This window comes from Topomyia yanbarensis, chromosome 1, assembly GCF_030247195.1.
Source record: "Topomyia yanbarensis strain Yona2022 chromosome 1, ASM3024719v1, whole genome shotgun sequence".
Classification (NCBI taxonomy): domain Eukaryota; kingdom Metazoa; phylum Arthropoda; class Insecta; order Diptera; family Culicidae; genus Topomyia; species Topomyia yanbarensis.
In genome coordinates this window covers 198,642,667-198,670,230 of record NC_080670.1, presented here as the reverse complement: position 1 = coordinate 198,670,230, position 27,564 = coordinate 198,642,667, and the positions used below count along the sequence as shown (strand labels likewise).

General features: G+C 40.0%; 1 protein-coding gene across 3 annotated transcripts; it reads right to left on the bottom strand.

Moving 5' to 3' along the window:
• LOC131687324 (broad-complex core protein isoforms 1/2/3/4/5-like) lies at positions 1-26,374 on the bottom strand. Of its 3 annotated transcripts, none has more exons than XM_058971405.1 (4): positions 26,245-26,374; positions 25,612-26,169; positions 12,022-12,951; positions 1,003-1,980 (listed from the first exon to the last, which is right to left on the bottom strand). In XM_058971405.1, the coding sequence occupies exons 2-4, from the start codon at positions 25,811-25,813 to the stop codon at positions 1,127-1,129; spliced, it is 1,986 nt and encodes a 661-aa protein (XP_058827388.1). In that variant the 5' UTR covers positions 25,814-26,169; positions 26,245-26,374; the 3' UTR covers positions 1,003-1,126. The 3 variants fall into 3 exon arrangements, with proteins under 3 accessions (XP_058827401.1, XP_058827388.1, XP_058827394.1); XM_058971411.1 differs by having other exon boundaries at positions 26,249-26,374; XM_058971418.1 differs by lacking the exon at positions 1,003-1,980 and adding an exon at positions 1-954 and having other exon boundaries at positions 25,612-26,368.
• Between the last annotated feature and the right edge of the window lie 1,190 nt (positions 26,375-27,564).

The window sequence follows — 27,564 nt, the reverse complement described above, 5'->3', positions numbered from 1 at the left end:
ATGTTTTATAAAACCTACAAAAGTCATTGCTTTAAAATTTGCTGCCAAACAGGGATGCCCGTACAACCTGCATGTCGTTTCCCTTTCTACGCTTAACCTACACATTAAAATGTCGCCTCTGATAGAAATAGTTGCCATGAACGAGGACAAAAATAACAATCATTTTAAAATATCTAGAGAAAATCTCCCTAAGTACAACTAAACTTTGGTCATGTAAGCAATCTGTCCATCGAAAAATATATTGGCCAAGGCCCAGGTACTTATTACTATCAGCTTTTTTTCCCTATAATAAACTAGCTAAATGTGGACAAACGATAAATCTCGTAACAAATAAAAAACAAAATTTCGAAACTTCTTTGGTCATTTCACACCCCCCACCAAGCTGCTATTCGTTCCCGGACAGCGGTTCCTTCTTTAGCTGCCAGTTGGACGTAGACAGGTTCAGACTAGTTTCCTGTTCCTGCTGCTGATGTTGCGGTTGCGGTTGTTGCAGCGGATGCTGCAGCATCGGAATGATCGCATTGACATTGATGTTACTATTGCTGTTATTATTAATATTGCTACTATTATTATTACTAACACCGAGCGAATTATTATTCAGCCCGGACTCAACGGTCAACCCCAAACTACCGACAGCATCCTGCTGCTGGTGAGCCGCCCGCAATGCTGCCAGATTAGCATTCAACTGTTTCATCGATTTGTAATCCTTGCGCAGATGCTGCCGAATCTCGGTGTGACAGTGTTCATTGTTCGTCACGATAATATCTCCGGTGTCCGTTGTTGTGACGCGGGCCTTACAGTTGTACTTGCGGGATAGATTACACTGCCAGTATTTTTTGTCCTTTCGGATGTACTGGATACCGAATGAGTGACCGTCGTGGACGAGCAGTGGTTTACCGCGCTGGCTTAGCATAAACTGCAGCCGGCCCTGGAACCATTTCTCGCCGGGTGCCACTGTGGATGGAAGAAGAAGATGGTAAGATTCTCAGTTGGCTTATTCACGAAATGCGTGGGAGAGTTACTTTCTAAAATAGTCGCTTATAGGATTGAAATTTCTACGATTCGAATGATTTATTTACATATTTTAATATCACACAGTCGTACAGTATACAGTAGGTTTCGTAAACTAGGAAAGTTGCTCGGTTTTGAGCTGAAGCTGTTCCTCGGACAGACTCGCACTGATGGCCGTGGGCGGCTGAGGCGGTGGCGGTAGTAACATGCTGTCAGTAGCGGTTTCATACGCCATCAGATTGGTTGCTTGCAGGTTGGTTGCTGCGTGGTCTGAGGTATGATTCGCCGGAGGTTGCAGTTGGATAAGTTTGATATCGGAAGTGTCCGTTTGTTGATGACTGTCCGGAGGGTGGTCTGTTAATGGTGATTGTTGTTGGATCATTGGAGGTGGCATGTTTGGTACAGGTTCGTAAGGTTGGTGATAGACTTGTGAAGGTATTTCGTGGTGACCATAGGGTGGTGGTGGTGGTTGGTGCTGATGTTGCTGAGGAGGAGGATATTGATGATGATCGTGGAGTGGTGGTCCCATCAGATTTGCGTTCGGATGATAATGGGTATGGTGAACCATTCGGTCGTGATGAGCGTAGTTACCGTTGGAGTTTGGCATCGCAGCATCATTGATGGTTTCGCTGGTAGGATGATGATTGTGGGGAGTAGGATAAGGAGGACCATTGTTAGATGGGGGAGGTAATGGCGGCGGCGGAGGTGGTGGTGCCGGTGGCTGCTGCTGCTGCTGCTGCTGAGGGAATTCGTGGACCCCTTTCATATGAGGCGGATGATTATGAACTCCGGTTGAAGATATCACTTGTCCGTGATGGGTTATGCAGCGTGCACGACACATTGAGACGCGGTACGATTTACAGAGCCAGTATGTTTTCAAACCCTGCTGAGTGGCCACCGTATTATTTCGGTTAAAGATACAATTGTTGTGGAGTAGCGAGGTTGACGAAAGCATCGTGATACTCGGACCTGTGAGAAAATTGGCCTGTATTAACTGGCGACTCGGTAATAATGTGGAAAAATGGTGCCAAGCTTCTGTGCAGCAACTAGTTAAGGTGCAAATTAGTGCAAAATAAATTAAAACTACAACTATTAGATTACATTTTTTAAAAAACGAAAAGCTACATAAAATTAGTTACAGAAAGGTGACGGGTCCCACTTATCACTACACATAAGTGTCTATCAGATAGATTCTTCCCCTTGCATTCCGAAGTCGTTAAACTCATTGAAAAAAAAATACCGATAAGTGGGCGATAAAGGATAAATCATGAAACATTACTCCGATAAACCCTCTGCCCGGACGCGATAAGTCGCTACATTGCCGACCATCGTTACGCTTTATCTGCTGTTGATTGGTTTTTAACCGTGTTCATCATCATCGTGGCTCTCATTCCGTTTTATGAGGAATTATATATTATCACTGTGAACTGGTTGGTAAACATCGTGTTGAAAAGAAGAAAAAAACATCACTTCTTTGATAATAACTTGCGCCCGCCCAAAGTCGAATTTGATGCCTTTGGCATCGTGCTCATATAGCCAAAATGTTTCCGGCACCCGATCGGTGCTGGTGATCATTTACCGGGAGCATGACACCACGAGCTGAGATCATTGTTTTATCAGCCCCGAAAAAAAACCCGTCGACACGTTGCCCAATCGGGAACCGTCTCGTTTGGGTAGCGTAAAAATGATCACACTTACTAGGACAAGTATCTCTACAGCTGCTGTTGCTGCAAGTCTTCTAAAGGACGATTCAGACGATACATCAGCTTCCGTCAACGTCAACGGAACGTCACCGTTCCGTCAGGATAAGTTACATGCAGTTAAATGAAGGCATTCACACACAACATCAACGGCACGGAACGTTTTGACGTACGGCATGTGTGAACGGACGCAAGAGAAAGTATTTAACTTATCCTGACGGAACGGTGACGTTCCGTTGACGTTGACGGAAGCTGATGTATCGTCTGAATCGCGCTTAAATGTTCTCATCGTTGTAGCCTCTTTGATAAGAACGAATATGGGGCTGACATTTTAGATCCTCTCTGGTAGAAGCGCACCGCCAGGAGAACGATAATCTAGCAAGTTAGTTCTAAGCGAGAAATAAGGTCATGTCGTGATCTACATTTGTCAGATTTGTTTCACGCTGTGATACGCGGTTCGTAGAAACGTACACAACTGCAGTGTGGATCCTGTTGCGTCACGCAGTGAAGGTTTGATTTGGAAGAGTTTACACGTGCCGTACAAAGGGGAAAACAGAATGTTCCGTAACTAAAGCAGTATCAGGCTCAATTGGAAATGTTACGGCGTTGTCATGACATTACCTCGTTCGCTACGAAAAACAATCCATGACTTTAATTAGGTTCTTTACTGAAACATTTAACCTCACTTTTCTTGACAGTTCGCTTGTACTGTTTACATGGACTTAGAAAAATTTGTGGACGACTAGATTCGCTCGAAGCAAATCGTAAAGAATTTTTCTAAGTCCATGTAAACAGTACAAGCGAACTGTCAAAAATGAACACTCAGTTCTTTTGTGACGTCAGCGTAAAGTATTCAACTGCGGAGACTCCATTTTGGATCCATTGGATTCGCGTTTAGCTGTCAAAAAACGAATCCAATCGAACACTGCCTACCCACTGAGACGTCCAAAAAATTGTTTCAAAATCATTCAACACGGGTCCAACGATGGACGTTTGTTGAACGGTTATTTGGGCGTTGTCCAAATTGGTCCAACGCGCGTCCTTCATTGGACAATTTTGAAACCAACCGTTCTTAGAGGGTATCCTTATAACATTGGACGTGTTGCCATACAATGCCGGGGCATACGTTGCCAAAAATGCTGTTTTTCTCTCAGCAGTTCTCTTACTAGAGTTTTTCTACCTAATACCGTTTGTTGCTTGAAGCTGCCACCAAACGCCAGTAGCGCCAGTTACGTTTCAAATACTTAAGGACTGTACACATGAACAGAACAATATAGTTTGAAAATGTTTCCCCATAAAATCCGAACGCGTTTATCACCTGAACACAAGTTGAACACATAAAAAATAAAGTTTGTTGGTATTCGACAAGTTTCAAATCGAGCTAAAAACATGGGCTCGTAGCAATGTGAACCGGGGATACCAGGTATATTTTTCAAATGTCTTCACATTTCATAAAAAAATGTCTTCATTTGTCTTCAACAGCCAGGATTCTGAATCGGTTATTGATTTTGAGCCAGAATTCTGCCAGAAATCAGTCAGATATACGAAAAAAAAAATTGTCTTCAAAATGAAAAACACGTCTTCACAGCATTTCAAATGTCTTCAAAATGATTCAGATGTTCATCTGTTGCATTCGAACTGACGTAACTCTAGTGTAAACAAACCACCGAGAATCGTCGAACGAAGTTCAGCTGGTTCATTTTGGTGTAAAACCTAATTGGCGATTTAATGTCGGTAATGCAGAGTGCTTCATTTGCTCAGAATTAATCAGACCGGCGGATATTTTGTCAAACGCTGACCTGTCCAAAAACTAACTAAACATTTGATTAACTGTTATGTGTTCAGGGCATGTCCCAGAATTGGAATACTTTTTTTCGAATTTCAACTGAATCCTAGCAAAACGGGAATCAATTGGGTCATTAAATGTAGAATAAAATTCTCTTTTATTTCTCTCTTTTTCAACCTTTAAAACTTCAGAAAGATTTGTAGTTGGTTTTCTAAAACAATGTAAACACATCCTCATTTGACACTATCGATCTTCTTTGACAGCGAATTTTGGGTTACCATTTTTGACAGTTATCCCAGCAAAAGGATAGGGATCAAGGTAGTTAAATGGAAGGTGCGGTCGTGATAATTCAACTTTATAAAATAATTTTTATGTGTTCTTTGGCATATACAAAAGTAAAAAAAAAGTTCGATTACGTTTTTTTAACGCCAGCTGCATCGGAAAAAATCAAAAACTGCATATGGCCTAATGACCCAATTACTCCTTTTTATCGTCAGAGAAGCGCATCTGACAATCTAAGCCCGAAACGGCAACTCACGACCCTACGGAAACCTGTTCCGGAATTCGAGAGACGTTCAAATGATCGGAATATGAACATATAACGATGGTTCGAACTCTTTCGAACGAGCCAGTTTGGCAACTCATACATAGTATACTATCAGAGCAGTAAGTTACATCGAACACCTCTTCCCTGCCAGACCGTGCGAATAGTTGGGTGATTTCTTCTGTCGAGTATAAGTATTCAGTGCCTCTCAAATTGATATTTGAGCTGTCCCACGTTATGTGGTGGACATTTGCATCGTGATATAACCCTTTTGAAATCATCAGAAGGTGATGATTCAATATGCGACAAATATACATTTCCTGTTCCTGTTAACAACATTCATATTGATCGTGACAGTACAAATATCGCGCGTTGTGAGCTCGGATATAAGTCATGCGTCAATAGCAATAGTATTCGCAAGTATACATGCACGAGGCATTTCACGTGGATTTGTCATGCCATTTTTGTTGAAAGCTACAAAGACGAGATAATTTAACAAATATAATAAAAAACTATAGTCTATGCAAGTAGGATGCAAAATCTAGATTCAACTCTATTGGAATCTAAGAGTTTGATCAACCCGACAATGAAATTTGTATAATCGTTAAAAACATTAAATGTGTTGAATCTTTCATGTGTGTACGAACTCTCGACCTACAAAATATTTTTTTTTATTTTGATTATAGCGGTTTTAACCTTAAGGACATTCGCCACTTCGAGTAAGAAAAATCTCTTATGAAAAATTTCTAACCCTATGTGCGGGGTCGGAACTCGAACCCAGATGAGCTGCGTACAAGTCAATTGATTTACGAACTACGCTATGCCCGCCCCATCAAAATATTTTATAATTACGAAATAACTCTCGTCTCTTGTCGAATTTCGGAAGGAAGCTTCTCTTCTATCGAGACTGTCTGGAGGAAACTTCGTGCTTCTACCAATAGACGATGGCAATCATCCCGGCGATGTTTTCGCTCGCTAGTAGCGATTGCCGCAGTTATAACAATTCCTTCTCCCAAAAGTTGGCTTCGCCTGATATGACTGACAACGCTAATCGAGGAGTCCCTTCTGAGCATGAATGTGTTCACCATCGACGATGAAATAGTTCGTTCGGTTATCCAGAAGACAAAAGCGTCCTTCGAACCCGGTTCGAGTATCATGCCTGAATTGTACTGTTCTATTGAAGCCACTCGCGTATCTTTTCAATGTGTCGCTTCAGCAACAAACGTTTGCATTGGGAGTGTTAGACACTGGTTTCGATCGTATCTCGTTCATCGTCAATTTGCTGTTTGTATTGGTACTGCTCAGTTTGATTGTTTTTCAAAAAGTTTAGAGTTCGTCAAGGTAGTACACTCGGATCACTGAAATTTTCGCTGTTTATTAACATTGTCAGTATTTTAAGTCCTGGTGGTAAACTATTTTTCGCTGACGATCTTAGAATATATTTTGAGATTCGTGATCAATCCGACAGCCTGCCCGAGCAAAGTCGAACATCAAAATTACAAGTAGAATTCATATTTTGACAATAGCATTATATTGAAATCTTTTTTTGCTCTCAGGCTTAGATTTTTTAAATATGACATCAAATCACAGACTAACAAACATAACACTATGAGGGAATTCCCTCAAAAAACATCGATCCGACAATTTTCTCAGAACACTAGCTCCACCTTTTATTCACGGTCCCAACCACTCATTTACTGGCGGGTTACCCCTCAGGTTTGGGAACAATTTTTCACTAGTGGTCTATCCCCCATATGCTTGATCATATGTCAGTGGCGCCATAATTTCAAATGTGGCCACAGTCCCAACTACAAATATATTTAAAATGACCGTTAAAGCGGGCGAAGCTTTGTTTTTGCGTGTTATGTCTGTTAGACTGTGATCAGATTTTGATCTCATTTTGCTATCCTTGTCTACTCTGCGTTTCTTAGAAGAATTTTCTTCGTTTATATTTCTTTGGTAAAGCATCAAAATGAATATATATTTTGTTATAAAAAAAATCAACATTTCAACGAGCTTTCAATTTACTATCACTTATAGGAAAAAAAGGTTTCTCTTTGACAATTTTTCGGCTCTCCATTTTGATCTTTTAACCGTTAAAACGACCAAAACGATAACAACCTGAGTAATCGTTTGCCGAACATCACAGCGTCATATCTAGTTTTCAATTTATTATCAGACTCCGCTCGAGTGCTACTGCAAACTATTGTTACGAAGAACGAATTGTAATTCACTGATTTTTGATAGCAGATTGAAAGGCCTAGTTTGGTTGTGTTGATCAGCTTCAACTGAATAAAATTTATTAGTAAATTGATTCAATGATAATTTCACTCTACTCACAATCACCAGTGATTGATCTCGCTCGAATAATTTGGTCTCATCTGTGTGTATAGGGTAACCAGGAGCAACCGCCGCAGTAACAAGTAAATAACACCCAGTAAAGTTCAGCCGGAAATGAACTGGAATTCTAGCTGGTTCCAGTTCGCATTCCGGCTCCAGTGACACAACCGATTCTAGTTATGAACTTCTGCTGATTTCGTTTTTAGAATCGAGTCGCTCTAGGTTCGCTCTGAGTTGTCACTTTTGTATGGATTTTGTAAATATTAGAGCGAACCTAGGGCGATTCTGTTCTAAAACCGAAATCAGCATTCGTTTGACAATATTCGGTAGTTTGTTTACAAGGTAATTACGTGAGTTCGAATGTAACAGATGAGCCCCCGTTGCACTCGCACTTACGCAACTCACGAAGTAAACAAACCGCCGAGAGTTGTCAAACATGAACTCCATTAATCATGAGTTTATTCGTGTCATAATCTTGTAGAACTCAATAGTATTTCTAGAAAATTTCTTTAATCACTTAATCAGATAAAGTGATGACTCTGTCCGAAGACTTGACCGGAGAACATTTACCTTCGTGAATTTGTGACCAATTCAAAAATTCTCCACAGGATTGCTGTGGACAAGAATCCATCTGGTGGTGGAATGTAGCGCCAAGCTATCCCGGATAAACTCGTCTGTCCAACTTCATGCACCTCGGCGAGCGACCTCGAACTACCTGTCTTCTTCTGTGTCAGGTAAAGCCAAGAAGGATATATGTCCTTCCGAAGCACTTGAAGATACTGCACACCCTCAATCGAATCTTCTATGTCAAAATGAAAATTTCTATCGCATCTCATCTGTCCGCTCAGGTAAACACTTGAACAATATATGACCCTCCGAAACTACACGTGATACTGCGCAGCTACAAGTATGCCTCCCATTGCAGTCAGCCGCTGGACACAACACTCATGACTCGGTCATTCCATCCGCACCGCAGCAGGTGGTACTATTCCCCTTCCGGACAACAGTACCACCTGCTTTCCCCGCGCCATTCGCAGTGTTGCTGATCATCGAGCCTGCAGTCCTGAAAGTTGGTGAGCATTACGACACCTGGCACATGACACTGATGATTTGCGGATCTACTACCAGAACGCAAGAGGATTGAGGACGAAAATTGATGACGTGTATTTAGCTGCTGTGGATGGTAACTACGATGTTTGCGTCCTCACCGAAACGTGGCTTGATGCAAGGATAACAGCGGTGCAGCTTTTCGGCGATGCTTACACCATATACCGTGCGGCCCAAAATAATGGCAACAGTATTCGCGGTCGTGGAGGAGTTTTGATTGCTGTTTCCACCGCATTTGGCTCAAGTGAGATTGATGAAGGTAGTTTAACCAATGCTGAGACTTTTTGGGTTAGAATTACAACCCCATAGAGAAGCTTTTATATTGGTGCTGTCTATATTCCTCCTGAAAAGCGACTCGACTGCAAGATCATGCAACTTCACATGGATGCTGTAAATAACGCTTCTTCACAAGCTGGCACGATGATTGTTCTTGATGATTGCAATCAGCCAGGGCTCATTTGGGTGCCGTTACGACACGGATACGCTTACACAGACCCGACAGCTTTGACAACTATAACATCGTCAGTCGTATGCTACTGGACGGATTTGCTTTCAACGGACTAAGTTAAGTAAGCTTGATTCCCAACCACCCAGTCACGCTTTCTGGATCTCGTCTGTGTTAGTGAGAATATTAAGTCCGCCTGTTCCGTCAATGAAGCATCCAGCGTGATTGTTCCACTTGACAGCTTTCATCCTGCGCTTGAAATTTCAATTGCCACTACTACCGAAGTCGCTTGCCATGAGTTACAGTATTTTATCGACACCACTTATAGCTGGTGTGTAAGAAACATGGTGGTCAAGAAGTATGCTTACATTCCACCATAACATCACAGGAACTCAGCTACAAAACGCTGACCACGTGAAGGATCTAGGAGTCATTCTTGATAAAAGGCTAACGTACACACATCACGTCTCAGTGACGATTTTAAACGAATTTTTCCTTTGTGTGTCAAGGCTCATTATTACTCACTGGTGCGCCCGCAGTTGAAATTTGCAAACGTCCTCTAGTGCTCATAGGATTGAAGCAGTCCACCGTAAATTCGTACGATATGCGTTACGTCAATTGCCGTGGAACGATCAACTAAACGAGGATCGTTGTCGTCTTTTAGGACTTAATACTATAACACATCAGAAACACGCGGCGCCGGCTACCTTCGTGTCAAAGATTCTGCTGGCTGAATATGATGATACATCGTAGTTACCTCTTCGTCTTCAAACCCTGCTGCGTCCTGAAATGCACAGCAGTAACTACGCTACCAACAGTCCAATTTTAGCACCGCCGCTTCAACCATTTTACTGAAATTTTCGACTTCGTCACGGATTCTTTACAGTTTCGTCATCGTATTTTGTCACTAGTTTAATTATGTTTAGTTTAGTTTAGTTCAATAAGATAGATTATAAGTTGGACTTTATAATACAAATACCAGTAAAAAAGATTATCACTAAGGGGCAGCTATTCGAATTGACCATCTGGGTTTTAATACCAGTAATATCTATGCGCAGTGACAGATCTGCATAAGGTAATGCGTTATCGCTGATGTTATTAGGGATGCTAGGTTCGAATCCCAGGAGCGAAAAAAAATCATGGGTTATTGATCTCCGAATTAATCCAAATTACAGATTTCGATTGATGGTATTGAAAGCAAGAATCTAGAAGTACTTTTGTTGCCCCAAAGAAAATGTATGCAACATGCGATGAAAAATAATTGGAAGCTTCTACTCGCTCAGTTAAATTCACCCATAACTGAAGCATCTTTATCTGAAACATAAGAATCGTAGGACCTGTCGCTCAACATGAAACCATCCGAACTCAAAGGAAAAGCGAACCCTCATTCGTCGAACAATAGATAAGCATTGATAAACAAGTAAACAAAATGTTCAATTCAGAACGAATCGCTTCGCTCCACTTATCTGAACTTTGCTCTTGGCGTCTGTTCAAACACCATAAGATCGTACATCTTTCCGACCGTTCTCCATAAGCTAATTCGATTGATAACGGCTCGTGGAAAAGAACAAAAAAAAAATACATAGCTTAATCTCCAAGTCCGCTCCGCTCTAAAACCCGACTCTATGCGCATCTTTCATTCCAGCTTACATAAATACCCTCTAGTTTTCGTTCGCCGATAACAACACATCTCTATTTGCTCTGCATCCCGCCATCTCCCTGTCCATCACCAGCGCTGCTGCTGCTGCTGATCGACCCTTCAGCCCAAGATCGAGCATCTTACATCATACGAGAACGAGAGTCGCTTCAACTATCGACTATCGGCTCGACTCGAGAGATCGTGGCCAGCGCATGTGCGCGCATCACCGACCGTTTCGTTCCCTCCGCCAAACCGATCCCACTTTATCATTATCTTTTCTCTGTGTGTACAACAACGATCGGTCCCGCGTTCATGACTGCCGCCGCAGCGGAGCTTCCCCGTCCGAAAAGTTATTATTTTTCTAATGTTTATTTATTGAGGCATTTTGCCTCAATATCATAATAAAATTGTTCCCGAGTAACGGGCAGCAGAAAAAGGTCTCACCAAAGGTCGGCCTGATTTACGTACACACAGGCAGGCAAATATATGACGATGCGGTGATCATCTCTTTCTCCTCCGATGAAGATGTGTTGTTTTGATTTCGGGGTCCATCCGTCCGTCGACGTCGTCGTTGTCGTCGAAGAAAGCATTTACTGTATTGGCGGCTGTGGTATGCGATATTCGCTTGGGTAAATGTACAATATTCATTCGCATCTGATAGTCGCCGCTCGTCCCGACACTGTCATTGACGGGGGGATGCGTCGTAAAAAGGCTGCACACGCTTTAATCAGTTCGGAACTGTTTCGGACATTTGTGTCGAATGTACCCGTGATCTAGAGACGGATGACGACGGTCAGAGTTTTGCGGGGTAGCAGACTGAAGTCGAATGATAGAAAACTGATGCGCATCACATCCGATGGGATTACAATTTGACTCAATTTCTGTAGAACTGGAAACTATGAAGCTGATTCAAAGTGTGTAGCCTTCTCAGTGCTAATGTGAAAGTATCATAACTATGTAAGATTTTATCCACATCCATCACAATAATCGCCTCAAAGTTTTGACATCACACGTGACACGTGGTTGATATAGATTGTTTCATCGGTTACCTCAGTAGGCTATATTTGTTTATGACAGTGAAATAACTAAAAGCGTATTTTCGTAATAATTCAGAATAACAGATTTTAACAAGGTTTAAAATTTTAAATTTCCATTATTGTTTTAAAGTAGGGCCTTAAAATTGGTGCAATGCACGTGTCGTGTCCCTCAAACATGTTAATATTTTCTATTTCGACTCAAAATTGACTAGTTGTTAGATAATCAAGTAAAATAGTGTCCAATGTATTGAAAACAAGGAGGACTTGTCATATTCTTGGTCAATACGAAATTTTACATTTACAAATAAAGCTAAGCAAAAAAAGCATCCTAAAAAGCAACTCAAACCTGCAAAATAAACTCTAATCTACCAAAGCATTTCAGCCATAAAAAAACAACAAAAACCCAACTGACCTGCCGGTATATCCATGTGTCCGGGAACGATACCGCCCTTGCCGAAATCCTGCGAGTAATCGTTGGAATAATCGAGCTTTACGCTAACGGAACTACCACCGCCACTACCACCACCACCACCAGCAGCAGCAACAGCAGCACCGACGGCCCCGCTCATCGACGCCAAACTGTTCGCAATCCCGCTGAAGCTGGTGTTGTTATGCTCGAACGCTCCGAACATCGAATGCAGAGCCGGATGATGCGTCGGTGTGCTAGTGAAGCCAAGCTTCATACCGGCCGCCGCCGCTGCTCCCATCGCGGCAGCCGAAGTGGCCAGATTGGTGGGGCTTTGCTGGGGCGAACTGGACGAATCGTTGGTATTTTCCCGCTTCACGCTGGACAGATCGAACTGACGGACCGAGGGTGATGACTGTTCGACCATGGAAATTTGCGGGGAAGTTGGGATGAATACCTCATCCGAGCTATTATTATCCATACAGTCGGAGTTGCTTTCCTGATCGATGCTGTCAGTGGAACGTTTGAGTGCTTTCTTCGGATAGTGAAGTGGGTACTGGTCGGCCGATGGGAACGAACCATCGGCAGCTCGTTTCAGACTTTCTTTGGCGGCAGCCGCCAGATAGGAGTTCAGTTTCGATGGATCCAGCTGACTAGTCGAGGGGCCACCCAAATCTTTCATGATGTGACGGTTCAAGCTACCCACTTGATTGTTGTTGTTGTTGTTGATGGTGCTGTTGCTATGCGCAGGCGCTGGCATCGTTTGAGGTGTGGAACTGCGATCGTTTTTGTGGGAAGCTGTCAGTCCCTTGATTTGTAATGTTTCGGCGATTTTCATGAAACTCTGTAGCTCGGAGTGTTTCACGTTGACCTCACCTTGGTACATGAACTGCAGCAGCTCCTGCATCACGGTCACGGAAACGTCTTTTAGGACGACTGAAAGAAAAGAGTGGAAAGCGCATGTTAAATGGATAGCGTTGGACACGTGGCCTGGCAGTAAAAAATGTTCGAAGGCAATTCGGTTGTACAATCTGCTCGAGGGATCGAATTTATTATCGGGTACCAATTTATCACGAAAAGAAGGAAAATACGTGGTACTAAAGGAAGGGCAAAAAAAATCACTCATACAACCGAAACGGCTGTTCGATATCGATGAATAGCGCAATTCAAGTATCGAACAGACGATAAGCACGATTAGATAAACGCACTTGGGATCATTATATTCGGGTTGGTCACCACTGCTGACAAATGGATAGAAGGGAATCAAATGCGAGGCCAGAGAAGGCCGTAAAATTTCATTATTGCTGAACAATGTTCCATTCAATTGTTTTATCTAGCTTCTGATAGTCGTCGAATTGATGCTACTCGTTCGGTTTTTATCAAATTCGGTAACGCGGCTCCCCAGCTTGAGATACAAGTTGTAAATAGGTATAAATTGTAATTTTACTAGCATTGATAAAGTATCTTCGTTAACCAACAATGCATATGTTGGACGTGTGTTCGACAAGACCGGCTATCTGTCTATCTATCGAACCACTTGAAGCTTTTATTATTGCCAGTTTTATCTTTATCTCTCTTACACGACCGCCGGGTGTTCGGTGCAGTCGTCGTCGTCGTCCTGTTGGTGATATCGCAATATCGGAATCGAATGAGTTAAGCTTCTCTGTATGACAGCTCATTGATGCTCGTCGGTGCCTGTTATTGCTTGTCACTTTCTATGCGTGGTGCGCACTACACTACATAGATAGATACTTGCGACAATGAGTCATGTGGCTTTACGGGACAGTCGATGTGATAGCGGAGATAAATAGGAATCATTTCTTATCGTTTGCGTACCCCGAAGTGTGGTGCTTGGATAATAGATTGGTTATCAAACGCCGGTTATGGTATATTTAACTAATATTACAAGCTACAATAGTTCTTTGGAGACAACCACGTGCTTCTTTGCGATTCGTTAAAATCTATGATCAATCCGATCATAAATTAATTTAAGGATCTTGTTGGTTTTCTCGTTTATCAAAATCGATGAACATTTAGCCATATTCCTCAAATATATACATCGAATGTATCTCCGACGGTGTTCGGTCATTAGGCCGAAGGCCGTTTGATCAAAGGTCACTAGGCTGAAGGACATTCGGACGAGTTTTCCGAGGTTCTAAAAAAAGTCGCTTCGCCATCTCTATAAGCTGTTTTTTTTGTTTATATTTGACACTTTACCACTGTAGCGGCATTCGTGTCAGCTCTATAAGTTGTGTTGTAGCTCATATAACGTTAAACTCGATGTAATACTGATTTTAGTTAGATTGCGTTGCACGTTGACGTTTCGGTCCAAACAGTCGTTCCTGAAGGTGAGTACCACTCACATACTTGCTAAGTATGGCTATATTCTGTCTTATATAAATTTTTTACGCGAATGTATATTGTTGAGCGTACTTTTTCGAAATTTTAGTATAAATGTCATATCTATACGGTTTCACCAAAAAAATTTTGCCCTGGTGAGAAATTTTGGTGTTTACCCAGTTTTTCTCCTTACGAGGAAATATAGCATAGTGGTACATTGTGGTCGAAAAATTAAAAAAACATGTTTTAATCCACCTAGAGGTGCAATTGTGCCTTTCTCATTTCTCCAAACTATGATTTAATAGCTGGTTCGTATAATATAACATTATGGAAATGTCTTTCATTCTTATTACACTTGGTAAGTATATATAAGAGCACCTTTTTGCATTCATCGCGGTATCGGTTTGAATCGGAGGATAAGCTGCTATATGGCACGTAGCAGTTTATTTGGTTGCATCATACTAGTTCGGAATCTAGTCGCTAGGGCGGCGCTGTTATCAACTATTTCAATAAAGCTAGATAGAAATGTGGTGTCTTCGAGAAAGTTGTATCTTCTGACGATGCAAACTTTGTAGGTCCTGTACGTTTCGAAATAGAGCATGTTTTGGGTGAAAATTTAACTTACAGATGTTTTCAAAAATGTGCCCTTTTTCAAAATTTATAGCAAGCTAGTATCGTCAGATGATATACTTTTAATTACCTGAAATACAACTTTGTCGTAGACATCATTTTTTTTATTTCGTTCCATTAAAAAGTTGATAACAGTGCCGCCCTAGCGACTGAATTCCGAACTAATATGAAATAATCACCCCCCCCCCCCCTTCCCCAACGTATTCCGAAAATGCTCGTCAATTGAGAAGTATACTACAGATTTTATTTTTTTAGGCATTTCCTGTAAAAAAAAGCAGATTTACCCGCTTTTGGAGGCCAACCACTCAAACTATAAAAATTGGTTTATATGGCTGGAAATTGTGCTTTTAACTAATTTTAGGTCGCTGAATCCATTTCAGTTATCAGTTTTGGAATTTCCTAACTCTATTTTTTTTGGCTATTTTTATCTAAGCCCATTTGAAGGCGTTGGTCGTTAAAGGGTTAATATACCCGTCAATAATAGTTGCCAACCACCTCTGATAGTAGGAATAATGGTTACTAAAATTAGTAAAAGTTATTAATTTCTCAATTTTTTAGGTAATTAATCTGTAAGAAGCTTTCTGAACTACCGGGCGTCTCCATATGAAAAGCTTATGTCTATAGTTTAAAACAATCATTCTTCTTTCCTAAGAACTTAAAACTACTCCAATTGGCCGTTTAGGTCTTGTGATATCGCTATTTGAAGTTCGAACTCGGAAAACTCATATGAATTGAATTGGACAGAAATCCTCGACATCAATTGATTTAACGACATGTCAAAAATTCATTTTTGAATCGATTATCGTTAAAGAATTACAAAATATTGATTTTTGGGATTTTTTCATAAGTTGTGCCACTGTGCGCCGCTTCGGATTCTTGGCCTCGGTTATGCGGCAATAAGTTGTCGCGTTTAAAACTGCGTTACATCCAGAAACAATAAAACTGATTTGATATAATAGGGCTGGCTAAATAGAATGTTTTACATTATATATAATTCAAAAGCACAGCTCATGACAAAAAGGACATAAGCAAATAATTGAGAAGCAAGCAGAGTAAATAATAATAGAGAACGCTCGAAATCTCGGCAGGATGAGCTTCGAGCCCCCCCCCCCCCCTTCACTGTTAAACTTTTCATTTGGCCTAATGTTCTTCGGTCGAATGACCTTCGGTCAAACAGCCTAAGGGACCATTCTTAAATTACGTGACGCTTTTAGGGGGGGGGGGGGGGGGAGGGGGTACGACAAGTTGTGACATAGGGGGGAGGGGGTGTTAACTAGATCGTTACGTAACATTTTTCATCGAAGAAAAAAAATTCTTGGAATTTGTTATATAACATGGGAGGGGGGATGGAAAAATTTGTGACAATTTGTTACATAGGGGGAGGGGGGAGTCAATTTTGGGCATCTTTTGCATTACGTAATTTATGAATGGTCCCTAATGGCCCAGCGCCATTTCCGATGGTAGAGAAATGGCATCTCAACAACTGTGATTTTCAAAATTATTCAACTTTCATCTTGTTCTTCTGGATACTAGGATCGTGAAGTTGTGCAACGTAAATTGAATTCCTTTCCAAAGTTTCACAATTTGTGACTGTTTTGAATTTCAAACCGAACAGATACATATGGAGACGCTGTAAGGTCTCCAATCGAGTAATTTATGTCGATTCTGCTTACCTTGTATGAAAGGGTGTGCTTTTTTCCATTTTATGGAGAACTTGCGGCAATATACGTAAAACAAGAGCTTCTTTATGGCGACACATAGATGTCCGCGCTATAAAGTAACCTCTTCCCAGTTAACACATCCAGAATGAGATTCGAAGTGTGGGCTGATTTATGTTGGAAATCCAGTCCGAATACAACAAAACCCATCCCACTAAGACGTCCAAAAAATTGTTGCAAAACCGTTCAACACGGGTCCAACGATGGACGTTTGTTGAACGGTTATTTGGACGTTGTACAAATTGGTCCAACGAACGTCCTTTATTGGACGATTTTGAAACCAACCGTTCTTAGAGGGATACTGCATGAATCGGTTTTCGAATCGGTTGTTATAATTGCGCTGAAATTCTGAGAGAAAACATTCCGACTGCGATGAATGGGATTCAGTAGCTAAGTCTGCTGTTAAAACCTAAGAGAAGAGAAGACAATCGCGTAGCTAATTTGATCCAGTCCTAATCTCAATATTGAACCAGCTTCTGATTGGTCGTTTTGTCAGTCATGAGCGTTCACTATATTTACAAACGGGATGGAAAACAGTGCTGCTGAATATATTCTGGCTACTTTTCATACACATCAACATTTCATGCAAATTGAATAAAAGTCTAGAATGAAGATATAGCCACGTGTATTGTTAAGAGAGACATGATTATATATTCAATATAATTTGTAAATGCAGCTAGCATTGTAACTTCTTGGTTGAGGTGCGATCTTTGAGGTACAATTATTTTCAGCAATTATGAAAAGCGTAAAAAAGGAATCTGGCAACGATGAACGTTTGTTGTCTTTAGATTTACGGCAGGGCTTAGTCGAGAAAATTAAGAAGAGCAAGAAGCCTGTTCCCAGTTAAGCTCAGCCGGAAATGAACCGGAATTCTGGCTGGTTCCAGTTCGTATTCCGGCTCCAGTGACACAACCGATTCTAGTTAGAATCGGTTGTTGCACTGGAGCCGGAATACGAACTGGAACCAGCCAGAATTCCAGTTCATTTCCGGCTGAACTTTACTGGGTTGTCGTCTCTTCTCTTAGGTTAAAACTAGAGCACTCTAGCCCAGTTAAACTCATTCCGGAGCCGGTTCGGATTTCTGGATGGAGTCAGTATGGATTCCAACTCAAATGCAACAACCGATTACGACTCAATCGGTTTCAGAATTCGACGAGAACATTTCAAATGGGCCGATAAACAAAACGTAAACAATTCCGGTTAATACTTACTTCAAATGGACACTAACAAAGCTTTATACATACCTTAAATAAGCTGATTCTGAAGCCTGGCTGTTGGCGAAATAATGGATTATCGAAAAGGCACATAAGCAAAATAACTTGTTTTGCTTATGTTCACTTTCACTTCCCCTCAAAAATTAACGGTTCATATACACCAAACAACAAAACGGAAAAATTTGTTTATGGGCCCTTTTCTTAATGAAAAAGACTATACTTGAAAAGGGAACAAAAACATCGCAACACCAAGAAAGGGATCAAAATAAACGTCACATAATCATTTGCTGTAAACAAAAGGGCTCACCCGCACGCACTATAAGCTAACGTCTCGCCGAAAAGGGATTATGGGAGAGAGCACAAAACCAGTGCGATGTTTCAAAAGGGACCAAAACATTTATCTACAAAAAACGTTCAAAATACAATTTTTTTTAACAAATCTGTTACATTATTCGGAAAAAGTGGTTAATTTAACACGGCATTGAGTTGTTTGGTTCTTAATCAAGCTCCTGTTCATAAATGGGAATATAAAGTACGAGGTAATTTTTCAGACGCCATTTTCTCAACATGAGCATATTGTATATAATGCTTTATGAAATGTTGACGTCGAATTGGTTGTTGCATTTGAGTTGGAATCCATACTGACTCCATTCAGGATTTCGAATCAAATTCCAAATGGTTTGACCGGGAGGTAGAGTATGGACTAGACGAATTTGACGTATCCAAACGAGCAGAGCTTCTGGTTTTAGAACTACGCGATCGAAGTATTGTGATCTTAGTAAATTACATTTGAAATTTTTGCGAGTAATATTGATCATTAGACTGAATAATTTTCCGATTCAAAAGAAATTGTGGTGTTTATTATTTAAAATTGAAAGCATGTTCATAACCAATCCATTGCTGGATTTTCACAATTGAAATACTACTGGTTTCGAAGACTCAGTAGCGCTTCAAATAAGTTTCGTATTGAAATTATTGTTCACTGATAAAATCAGTTCAGCGATAAAATAGTACGCATTGTTGTTCCCAGATCAAAATCCTATTGAAAGCATTTCACGTGAAACATTTAACCCGACTGGGACAACATGGCCAAGATCAGCCATATGAGTGGAATCTGTATATTCTGCTTTGATACTGAAAAATTAATTTTTTCAAAAATATCCAACACATTAGCACATAGCTGGCTAAAAACACTTCTGCGTTCGCCAGCTTCGATAAAAGATCGAAAACATTTTTCATTTTAAAATATACACTTGAGAGCTTGCAGATTTTCAACACATGCCAAACTTGCTTCTTGCGGGCTTTGGTTGCCAATTTATCTAATATTCTCTTGTCGAGACTCTGCCTAGAGAGCTCTAGTTAAAACAACTGAGACAGAGAGTTGCGAGAGAAATAATTTCAACTTTTCTCTTGGTGGAATGTGTGGGCGCAAAAAGTTTTTTGAATTTTATAGGAAAAATTACAAACTGTTCCCATATTTTTTGTGCATCAAAAATGTATTACTTTTACAATTACAACTACACCACAGACTAACAGACATGACACTTAAAAACAAAGCGTCGCCCGCTTTAACGGTCATTTTAAATATATTTGTAGTTGGGACTGTGGCCGCATTTGAAATTATGGCGCCACTGTCATATGAACAAGCATACGGGGGATAGACCACTAGTGAAAAATTGCTCCCAAACCTGAGGGGTAACCTACCAGTAAATGAGTGTTTGGGACCGTGAATAAAAGGTGGAGCTAGTGTTCTGGGAAAATTGATGTTTTTTGAGGGAATTCCCTTATAGTGTTATGTCTGTTAGTCTGTGACTACACCATCTCTTAAATATTTTCATGAAGGTATATCCTGATTCAAAACTATGCAGCTTAGACTCCAGCAACAGTAGTTTTCGACTGTAGACAAAAAATAGGGGTACACTGATAAAAAATCACTCTATAAAACCAAGGGAAATTTAACATCATTTTCAAGTCCACTTGCAAGTTGAACGGCAAATCAAATGATTTCCTTTCGAATTTCACATGAAAATCTATTAAAACGCAGTTCATGTGCTATTTCAAACTGTATTCATCCTATTTTCACATGAATACGATATGTTTTACCATTGAATTTTGGTTACCATGCTGTTGAGTCGCATAATATGAACTTTCCACATAACATTCATGTGAAAAACATATAGTGCATATCCATATGTAAAACAATTGATATCGCCGATTCTTCTACCCATTAAATCTATAGGTAAAACTAATTGATATTCACGTGTAATTCATTTGGAAATCTTAGTCAATGGTATTTCTTATGATGTTTATGTGATTTTCACATAATGTTCACAAGAATTCCACTAGAAAATCATATTGCCCACACTCTATTAGATATTCAAATGGTAAACGTAAGCTTTTCATGTGTTTTACAATTGAATCAATTCAAGTGTTTTCCACATGATGTTAACGTATCTAGTTTTTTCAGTGTAGGTAATGTTCAGGACATTGCCGGGATGTTGGCGCAGGACAATTATTTCGTGTACAAGTTTTCTGCATAACATTAAAAAATTCCCACTAAAACATGCTACTTTCACAGGTTATTTGCCAAATGTAATTTACAAATTACTGAACTAGTCAGCATTGCCTAACTTTTATCGGCAGAAATTGGCCGAAAACTATATAATCTTATTTCTAGATATTTTATGTGGAGAACTCGGTAGTAAATTTTCTTTTCGAACTCGATTATCCGGGGATTTCAAAAAAAGTTCGCCCCAGATAACCGAATCACCTGGATAATCGAGTCAAACTTTTGTGTTATTTTATGAAATTAAGCTTCATTCGCGAAGAAATTGGAAATCAAATTATTAGGGTAAATTTTGGCCCTCACACCTTTGGTGTGATTTGTATTTTCAAGTGATTTTCATTTATTATTTATGTTGGTAACGAGGTAACGGCACATAACACTCGAAAACAACGCTTCGCCCGCTTTAACTGTCATTTTAAATATATTTGTAGTTGGGACTGTGGACACATTTGCAATTATGGCGCCACTGACATATGAACAAGCATACGAGGGATAGACCACTAGTGAAAAATTGTTCTCGAACTTGAGGGGTAACCCACCAGCAAATGCGTGTTTGGGACTGTAAATAAAAGGTGGAGCTAGTGTTCTGGGAAAATTGCCGGGTCGATGTTTTTTGAGGGAATTCCATCATAGTGTTATGTCTACTAGTCTGTGGTAACGGTATGTATTTGTTGTTTATAGCAATTTTGTGCAAGAATTCCGAGACAAATAAGGTTTGTGTTCTGCAATACAGGTCAAACTCGATTGCCCGGGGTTTCATTCTAGTTAGAAGAGTGCGCGTCGTGCCTCCACAAAGAGATCCTTGTCCTTGTAGCATTATTTTGTTGACCAATGTTGTACTGGATTGTCAGGTGATCACTACGCATGTAGTCTTCGCAAACTCTGGCGCCCTTTTTACATAGCCTAACTTCCATCTTTGCCTGTGCTACCCAAGAATTAAAATCGCCTCCAGCGACTTCGGAATGCTGTTAACCTTTTCTTGACCAACATTTTTCTACCGCGTATAGTGTTCCAAAATTATTTTTCCCTGGAACTGTTGGCGTCATGAAACACGAAGAACCTGGTTTAATAAAGATAGGTGCTTCTTTCACAGCGCTAGAAGCTGCTCAATATTTACCTTCCGATCTAGTCAAATTGCCTGAAAAAAGTAGTTGAAGCCAGTCTAAATTAGAAAATTTGATCAGTTTTCAATGATATTGCCGGCTACAAAAATATTCCAAAATTTCATTTTCACCACCACACAAACTATCCCTGGCAGCACTGCTTCAGCGCAACCCAATGGAAGATATTAGTCCCAGTTATTAGCCTTACTTGTCATTGAAAACATATGTTGTGTAAACCAAAAGTTATAGTCGTTTAGAAATGAGGTTGCTTATCAAAAACATGGCCATGAAAGGGTTAACCCTTAAAGGCGCAAACCATTCATTTTTTCAATTTTTTTGAAAATTGTTTCACAGCTTTAAAACGTTACCATGATAATCTTGAGATGGTTTTCGTAATGTTGTTTCAAAACAACATTGCGCACTTAAGGGTTGAAGATGCCATTCGAATTCTGAGCAGGAATCAATTGTTCAAGGAGATAATGGGAGAGGAGCAATATTGTGTCAGAACTCAGAGCAAGATATTCATAAGACCTTTACACCGGATTTCAATGAAAATAGGACCATGATTCCATTAGCATCTTGAATAAATCATAATCTTCGTAGAACTCTATCGTGAGAAGTATTCCACCAGACCTAAAAAAAGCTTTTCACTAGAATCCTTCATCAAAACGCAGAAGAAAAACATAGAAATACGGATAAGCATTCAATCGAAATTCTGAGAGATTTGCATTGGAAAGTATCCAAGCAGAATTCTGAGAAGCATGTCATGTGTCAAAGAGGCCTACCGACGTGGTTACAGTGATGACCCGATTTTATCAGCTTTTTGACCCGATTTCATCAGCTTCATATGAAAATTGATAGTTGGTAGTTTGGTGGGCTCTAGCAGACGAACCAAGTTGAATTCGAGTAAATCCAAGGGGTAGGTCGCTTAGCACCAATCGAATTGTGCTTGCAAACAAACAGCGTGATCGCCTGTGCCGCAATGTGCCATTGTGATCAACGAAACGAAAGCAAGGGTTACTATGATTATTTCACTGCACTTTGTTGACAGTTGATGAGTTGACAGAAGTGTGCCTCAATGTACCACACATTGCGGTAACGAGTGAAATGATTGTGTATTAGGCCGATGACATGCTTACGCGGTATGCGGTGCGAATGCGGTGAGCGAAGCGAATGCGTTTGAACTGTCTATATGAAGCGTGCATGCAGAACGCGTTGTACTGTCATAGTAAAAGCGGAGCGAAGCGTCGGCGAACGCGTCAAAACACTATGCAAAGTGCTTCGCCTTTCGCTTCAGCTTGCTATAGGCCTTACTGTGGATGGCTTACTTATATTGTGTTATCGTAGCTAATATAGTGTGTATGACACATTATTCAAAGCGACTAACACCTTGAGTAAATCCTTTCTTGAGCATATTTTTTTTATCTTAGAGATCCGAAGTATGCATTTTTTTATTTTTTTTTTAATTTTGCACTGTCAGACCCCCTTAAGGGAAATTTAAGCTAAATAATCAGGAAAGGTTATGAGGCTACATCTAGGGACCAAAGAAGAATATTTTAAGAGCTTCAGTTTCTTAAAAAGAAAGAAAAATATCCCGATTTTATCAGCTTAAACTTCACCAAAGGCTGATAAAAACGGGTCTTCACTGTATTACTAGAAAAATGTACTTTTAGTTGAAAACTGAAAAAGTTGCATATTTGGCAACACTGCCATTAAAAACTAGTATTTTTTCTAGATTAGATTAGATGAACAATTTCTTAAAAACTGGTTCCAATCCGTGAAGCTCTATTTCAAGTTTTGTTTTTTCACTTTGCGCGGAATATCCCATATATAAGCCATTTTTGAAGTGGGTCAAAATTTGAGAGGAGCTTAACCCTAGAACCCCCCCCCCCCCATTCCATGAAAAAAGTTCTATTGCCTGCAATGATCGAATTAGCACTATAATCAGACATTCTAGTTCAAATTTGAATTTTTTTCGGAACACCCGGATAATCGAGTCCGACCTGTACTGTTAAAATCCCCAGCAAAATTTAACTGAACCCAGTGAATCAAACTTAATGTGTACATTTGGCCGTTGCAAAAGAGATAAAACAGAATTTTAATAACGTGATACGACAACGAATAGTCCTAGTTTAACATTATCCACTCCTAGTTTTTGAACCATTTAAACAAGTTTTACATAGCAAACAAGGTATCGGTAGCGCAAGCATTGAACATTTTCCTTCCGATTCGGGAAACAAGATTAGCAATTCGTTTAGTAGGAAAAAAGTTATTAAGGTTCAAAAATGACAACCCAGTATGGTATTAAGAAAGACGTAAGTCAATACGGGGTGGAACTTACTGTCTTACTCTTGCCATTGGAGCGAAATGTCACTGGAAGCATTCGTTCCCGTATAAAAATAAATACCATTCCACAAAACTTCGGAACCATCATACATATTTTGCAGTTTTCCTAATGTGAAAAAATTCCAGAAATAGTTACTAGTGCCAATTTGGTGCTGGTTTGGACTTATCTAACTAGCATTAAGTTGGTGCTAGTTACTGACAAGGAGAGTCCGAAACAAAAAAAAACATTTATTATGTTAGGTATTGTGTTTCTTATATACAAAAAAATGATCTTAACCAATTTTTTTCCAATTTGGGAATATTGTATAGATCAAAAGTAGCCAGAATGAATTTTCTGTGATTCATGTCTAGTTGCGAAACAATCAACAATTTGGAAACTTTCAAGAATATGGTCCTTCATCGCTCCAACAGGTTTGCAGAACTGATTTGACTTTCTATGAATAACTTTACCAAATCTGAGTACCACAGGATTAGCATTATGATCGAAATGCAATAAGCTTTACGTTGAATCACTGTGGAACAGTTCCCGTCGTCAAAGAAACACAGCCAACAGGGTGAAAGATATTCTTGTTCAGAGCTCTTTCATTCGCTTTCATCTTGTGAAAATTTGAAGACACTTTTGAAGAATGTTTGATAGAGCAGGAGATGGACGTCACGTAAGGTGAAAATATTCGGCTGACGGACTGATCGTGACATTTGCCTTCAAGATGTCATACCATGTAATTCAGCGAAGTGTTCAAAGTAGCCGGCAATATCATTCAAAGTGTTCAAATCTTTCCTAACTAACTTTCGAGACAATGAGCATACAACAAGCCAAGAACGGAAAGAAGCTGTTTGAACAGAGAATGTATCCATTGACCAATAACTCGCGAAAGAGATTACTGGGAAAATCTCTAACTGAATTGAATCAAAAAATTCAGATGAATTCCCAGATCGACACAAGAAAAAAAATCACTGATAACTCGGATGCAGTAGGTGTACAGAAACGCAGATAGCGATAATTTAACTGCGAGTAAGTCTCTGGAGGATGGCGTGTTCACCGTGGCTACCCAACTATTATAGTCTATATGCGATTATGGCACTTCAAAAACATCAGTATGCAGATACAGACTTATTGGTACTGTCCAAAGCATGTGCTCGTGAAGGATGTAAAAATTACTCTCTACCATACATTTATCGTCAAAACTCGCCGACTTCTTCAATTCAAAATCTACTGTTTGATAAAGGCTTGCAACAACCCTTGTCGCCTTCAATACATTAATCTCACGAGGCACCGAACAAAACGTGATTACCAAGTTCATAATTGCCAAAAAGCATGCGTGTGGGATCAAAGATACATGCAAATGCATCAAACAGCCGCACTAATTCAAACACTACCCCTTCATCACCGATTCAAGTCTAAATTTGAAACCCTATGTCGAGTAACGCTAAACAAAATACCAATCCTCATTCTTGAGCCTCGCATCGATAAAACGCTTATCAAATAATACGATATCAAAAATTTACGGTCCCTTATCACAAAACCCTATCATAGGATTCGATAAATTCGATACCTCACTCAAAGGCTTAACCCCGAACGATTACCTAGCGAATCAATACTTTCGAAAGCCTAATTAGATTAAGCCCGAATCCACCCTAGAAAAAACACAATAAAGCACAAAAACAGTAACATTACTCACTAATCGGATGCTTGCACGGATTCGTCATGAACATGTCCTGAAAGTACGGACTACAGATGGCCAGTACGATCTTGTGCGCCTTCAACAACTTCCCATCGCAGGCAATAGTCACATCGACCAGATCGCCACGATCGTACAGATTCTGAAAGCCGCTAGCAATATTATCGGCGAAGTTGTTCCAACACAGAGCAAACTCATCCATTTTCCTTGTCACTAGTTTTTTTTTGAGCTACACAGAAGATATCCTTTCGCTCGCTGAACAGTAATCAACCACAACAAACGTTAGGATGAGATTGAAAGAACACTATGGGACCACGTCCGCAACCGGCCGAGAACGTCTTAAGACTGATGGTGCACGCTGAGCGAAGTGTGCTTAACTTTTCGGCTACTTGCTTGCGCTGGTGGAGCTTCTTCTTCGTGTGGCGACGACGAATTCTTATCAGTTATCATCGTGTTCGGGACTTTTCCTTCTCCGGGCTCTAGATTGTTGTACTTCTAATTATTACAGTCTCCCTTCACCGGTCGGAGAAGTGTAAAAGGAGAGGATGCCGACCCGCACTGGAAAAAAAAAACAATCCAATTTAGTTTAGATAAGCATAGGGCGAGAAAAACTGATTCGGAAATTTCTGATACCGACGAAGGCGATGACGAGTGTTCTTTTTCACGCTGGATGAAAAACTGATAAGGATAAAACTGTAAGAATAATGAGACACCGAAGTGAAGTGCGATAGGGAATGATAAACTGTAGTCCAGCCAGGCGGACGAAAACCAAAAGGAAAACATAAATCAATCTGACGTATTTTTTGTTGTTTATGTGGGGTGCGTTTAGCAATCCAGTTCGTGGAACCCGGCGTACGAGAAGTGAAGTGAGGTACTAGATTCCACCGAACTCAGATAGGGTAACCAAACACGTTCGTCAATTTCACGGTGAAATTTTCTGAAGAAAACCAGTAAACGCGGAATCATATAGATCCTGGCGAGCAGTGAGGTATTGAAACTGTCATCGAAAATATTGCTAAAAAGTGTGGTATACTGTGTCGTCTGAAAAATGTTTTAACAATAAGGGAGCAAGTCAATTTGGATTTCGTTTTTTAGGCTACAGGTCACAAGCTGTTGTTTTTAACTATAAACCAAATTTAAGCTTACACTCTACTGTAGATATGCCGCCAAACCTTTTTTTGATTTTTAAAGCAATGTTGAGAATATAATGTTTTTATTCATCTTTGTTTTTCTATCAATTTTCCCCAGACCTGAATAGATTGATGCACCCCCAAAGGGTAGGTATAATACAAAAACAAAAGTCATGGTAATTTAAGACAACAGTTCATGCTTTCTGTTCGATGTACTATTTAATTTTAACTAAATTCACATGATATGCACTCCCAATACGTGCTTTTCACGGAAAGATACTTGAAAAACGCACCAACAGATGTGTTATTAAAATATACAATGACCGCGGCTGGTCGCTTCATAACAATGGATCAATGGAAGCATTCCTCTTCAACATACTCTAAACCAATCATCCCCTGCTATTTTTCTTTCTTGCGACGAAGGTAGAAAGCAGATGTTGTAATGTTTGACTAACTTTTACGCGAATCTCTGAACATCTAGTGAAGCTAACCAGGACTATATCTTTGTTGTAAAATTTCAGTTTAGCTACAATAGGTTTTTGTTTTCCTTACCACAGATGTGCAAATAGCATATCAACATAATTTAAATGCGCAATGTTGTTTTAAAACAACATTGCAGAAACCATCTCAAAATTATCATAGTAACGTTTTAAAACTGTGAGACGATTTTCGGAGAAATTGAAAAAAAGGTTTGCGCCTTTAAGGGTTAGTTATGGAATTTTCGTTTCGACTTCATCTTATCTCATCTATCAGCATATATCAAATGTGATGCAGCAAATAACATTCAATAGATATGTTATGTACATATTGTTTCAACGTGTAT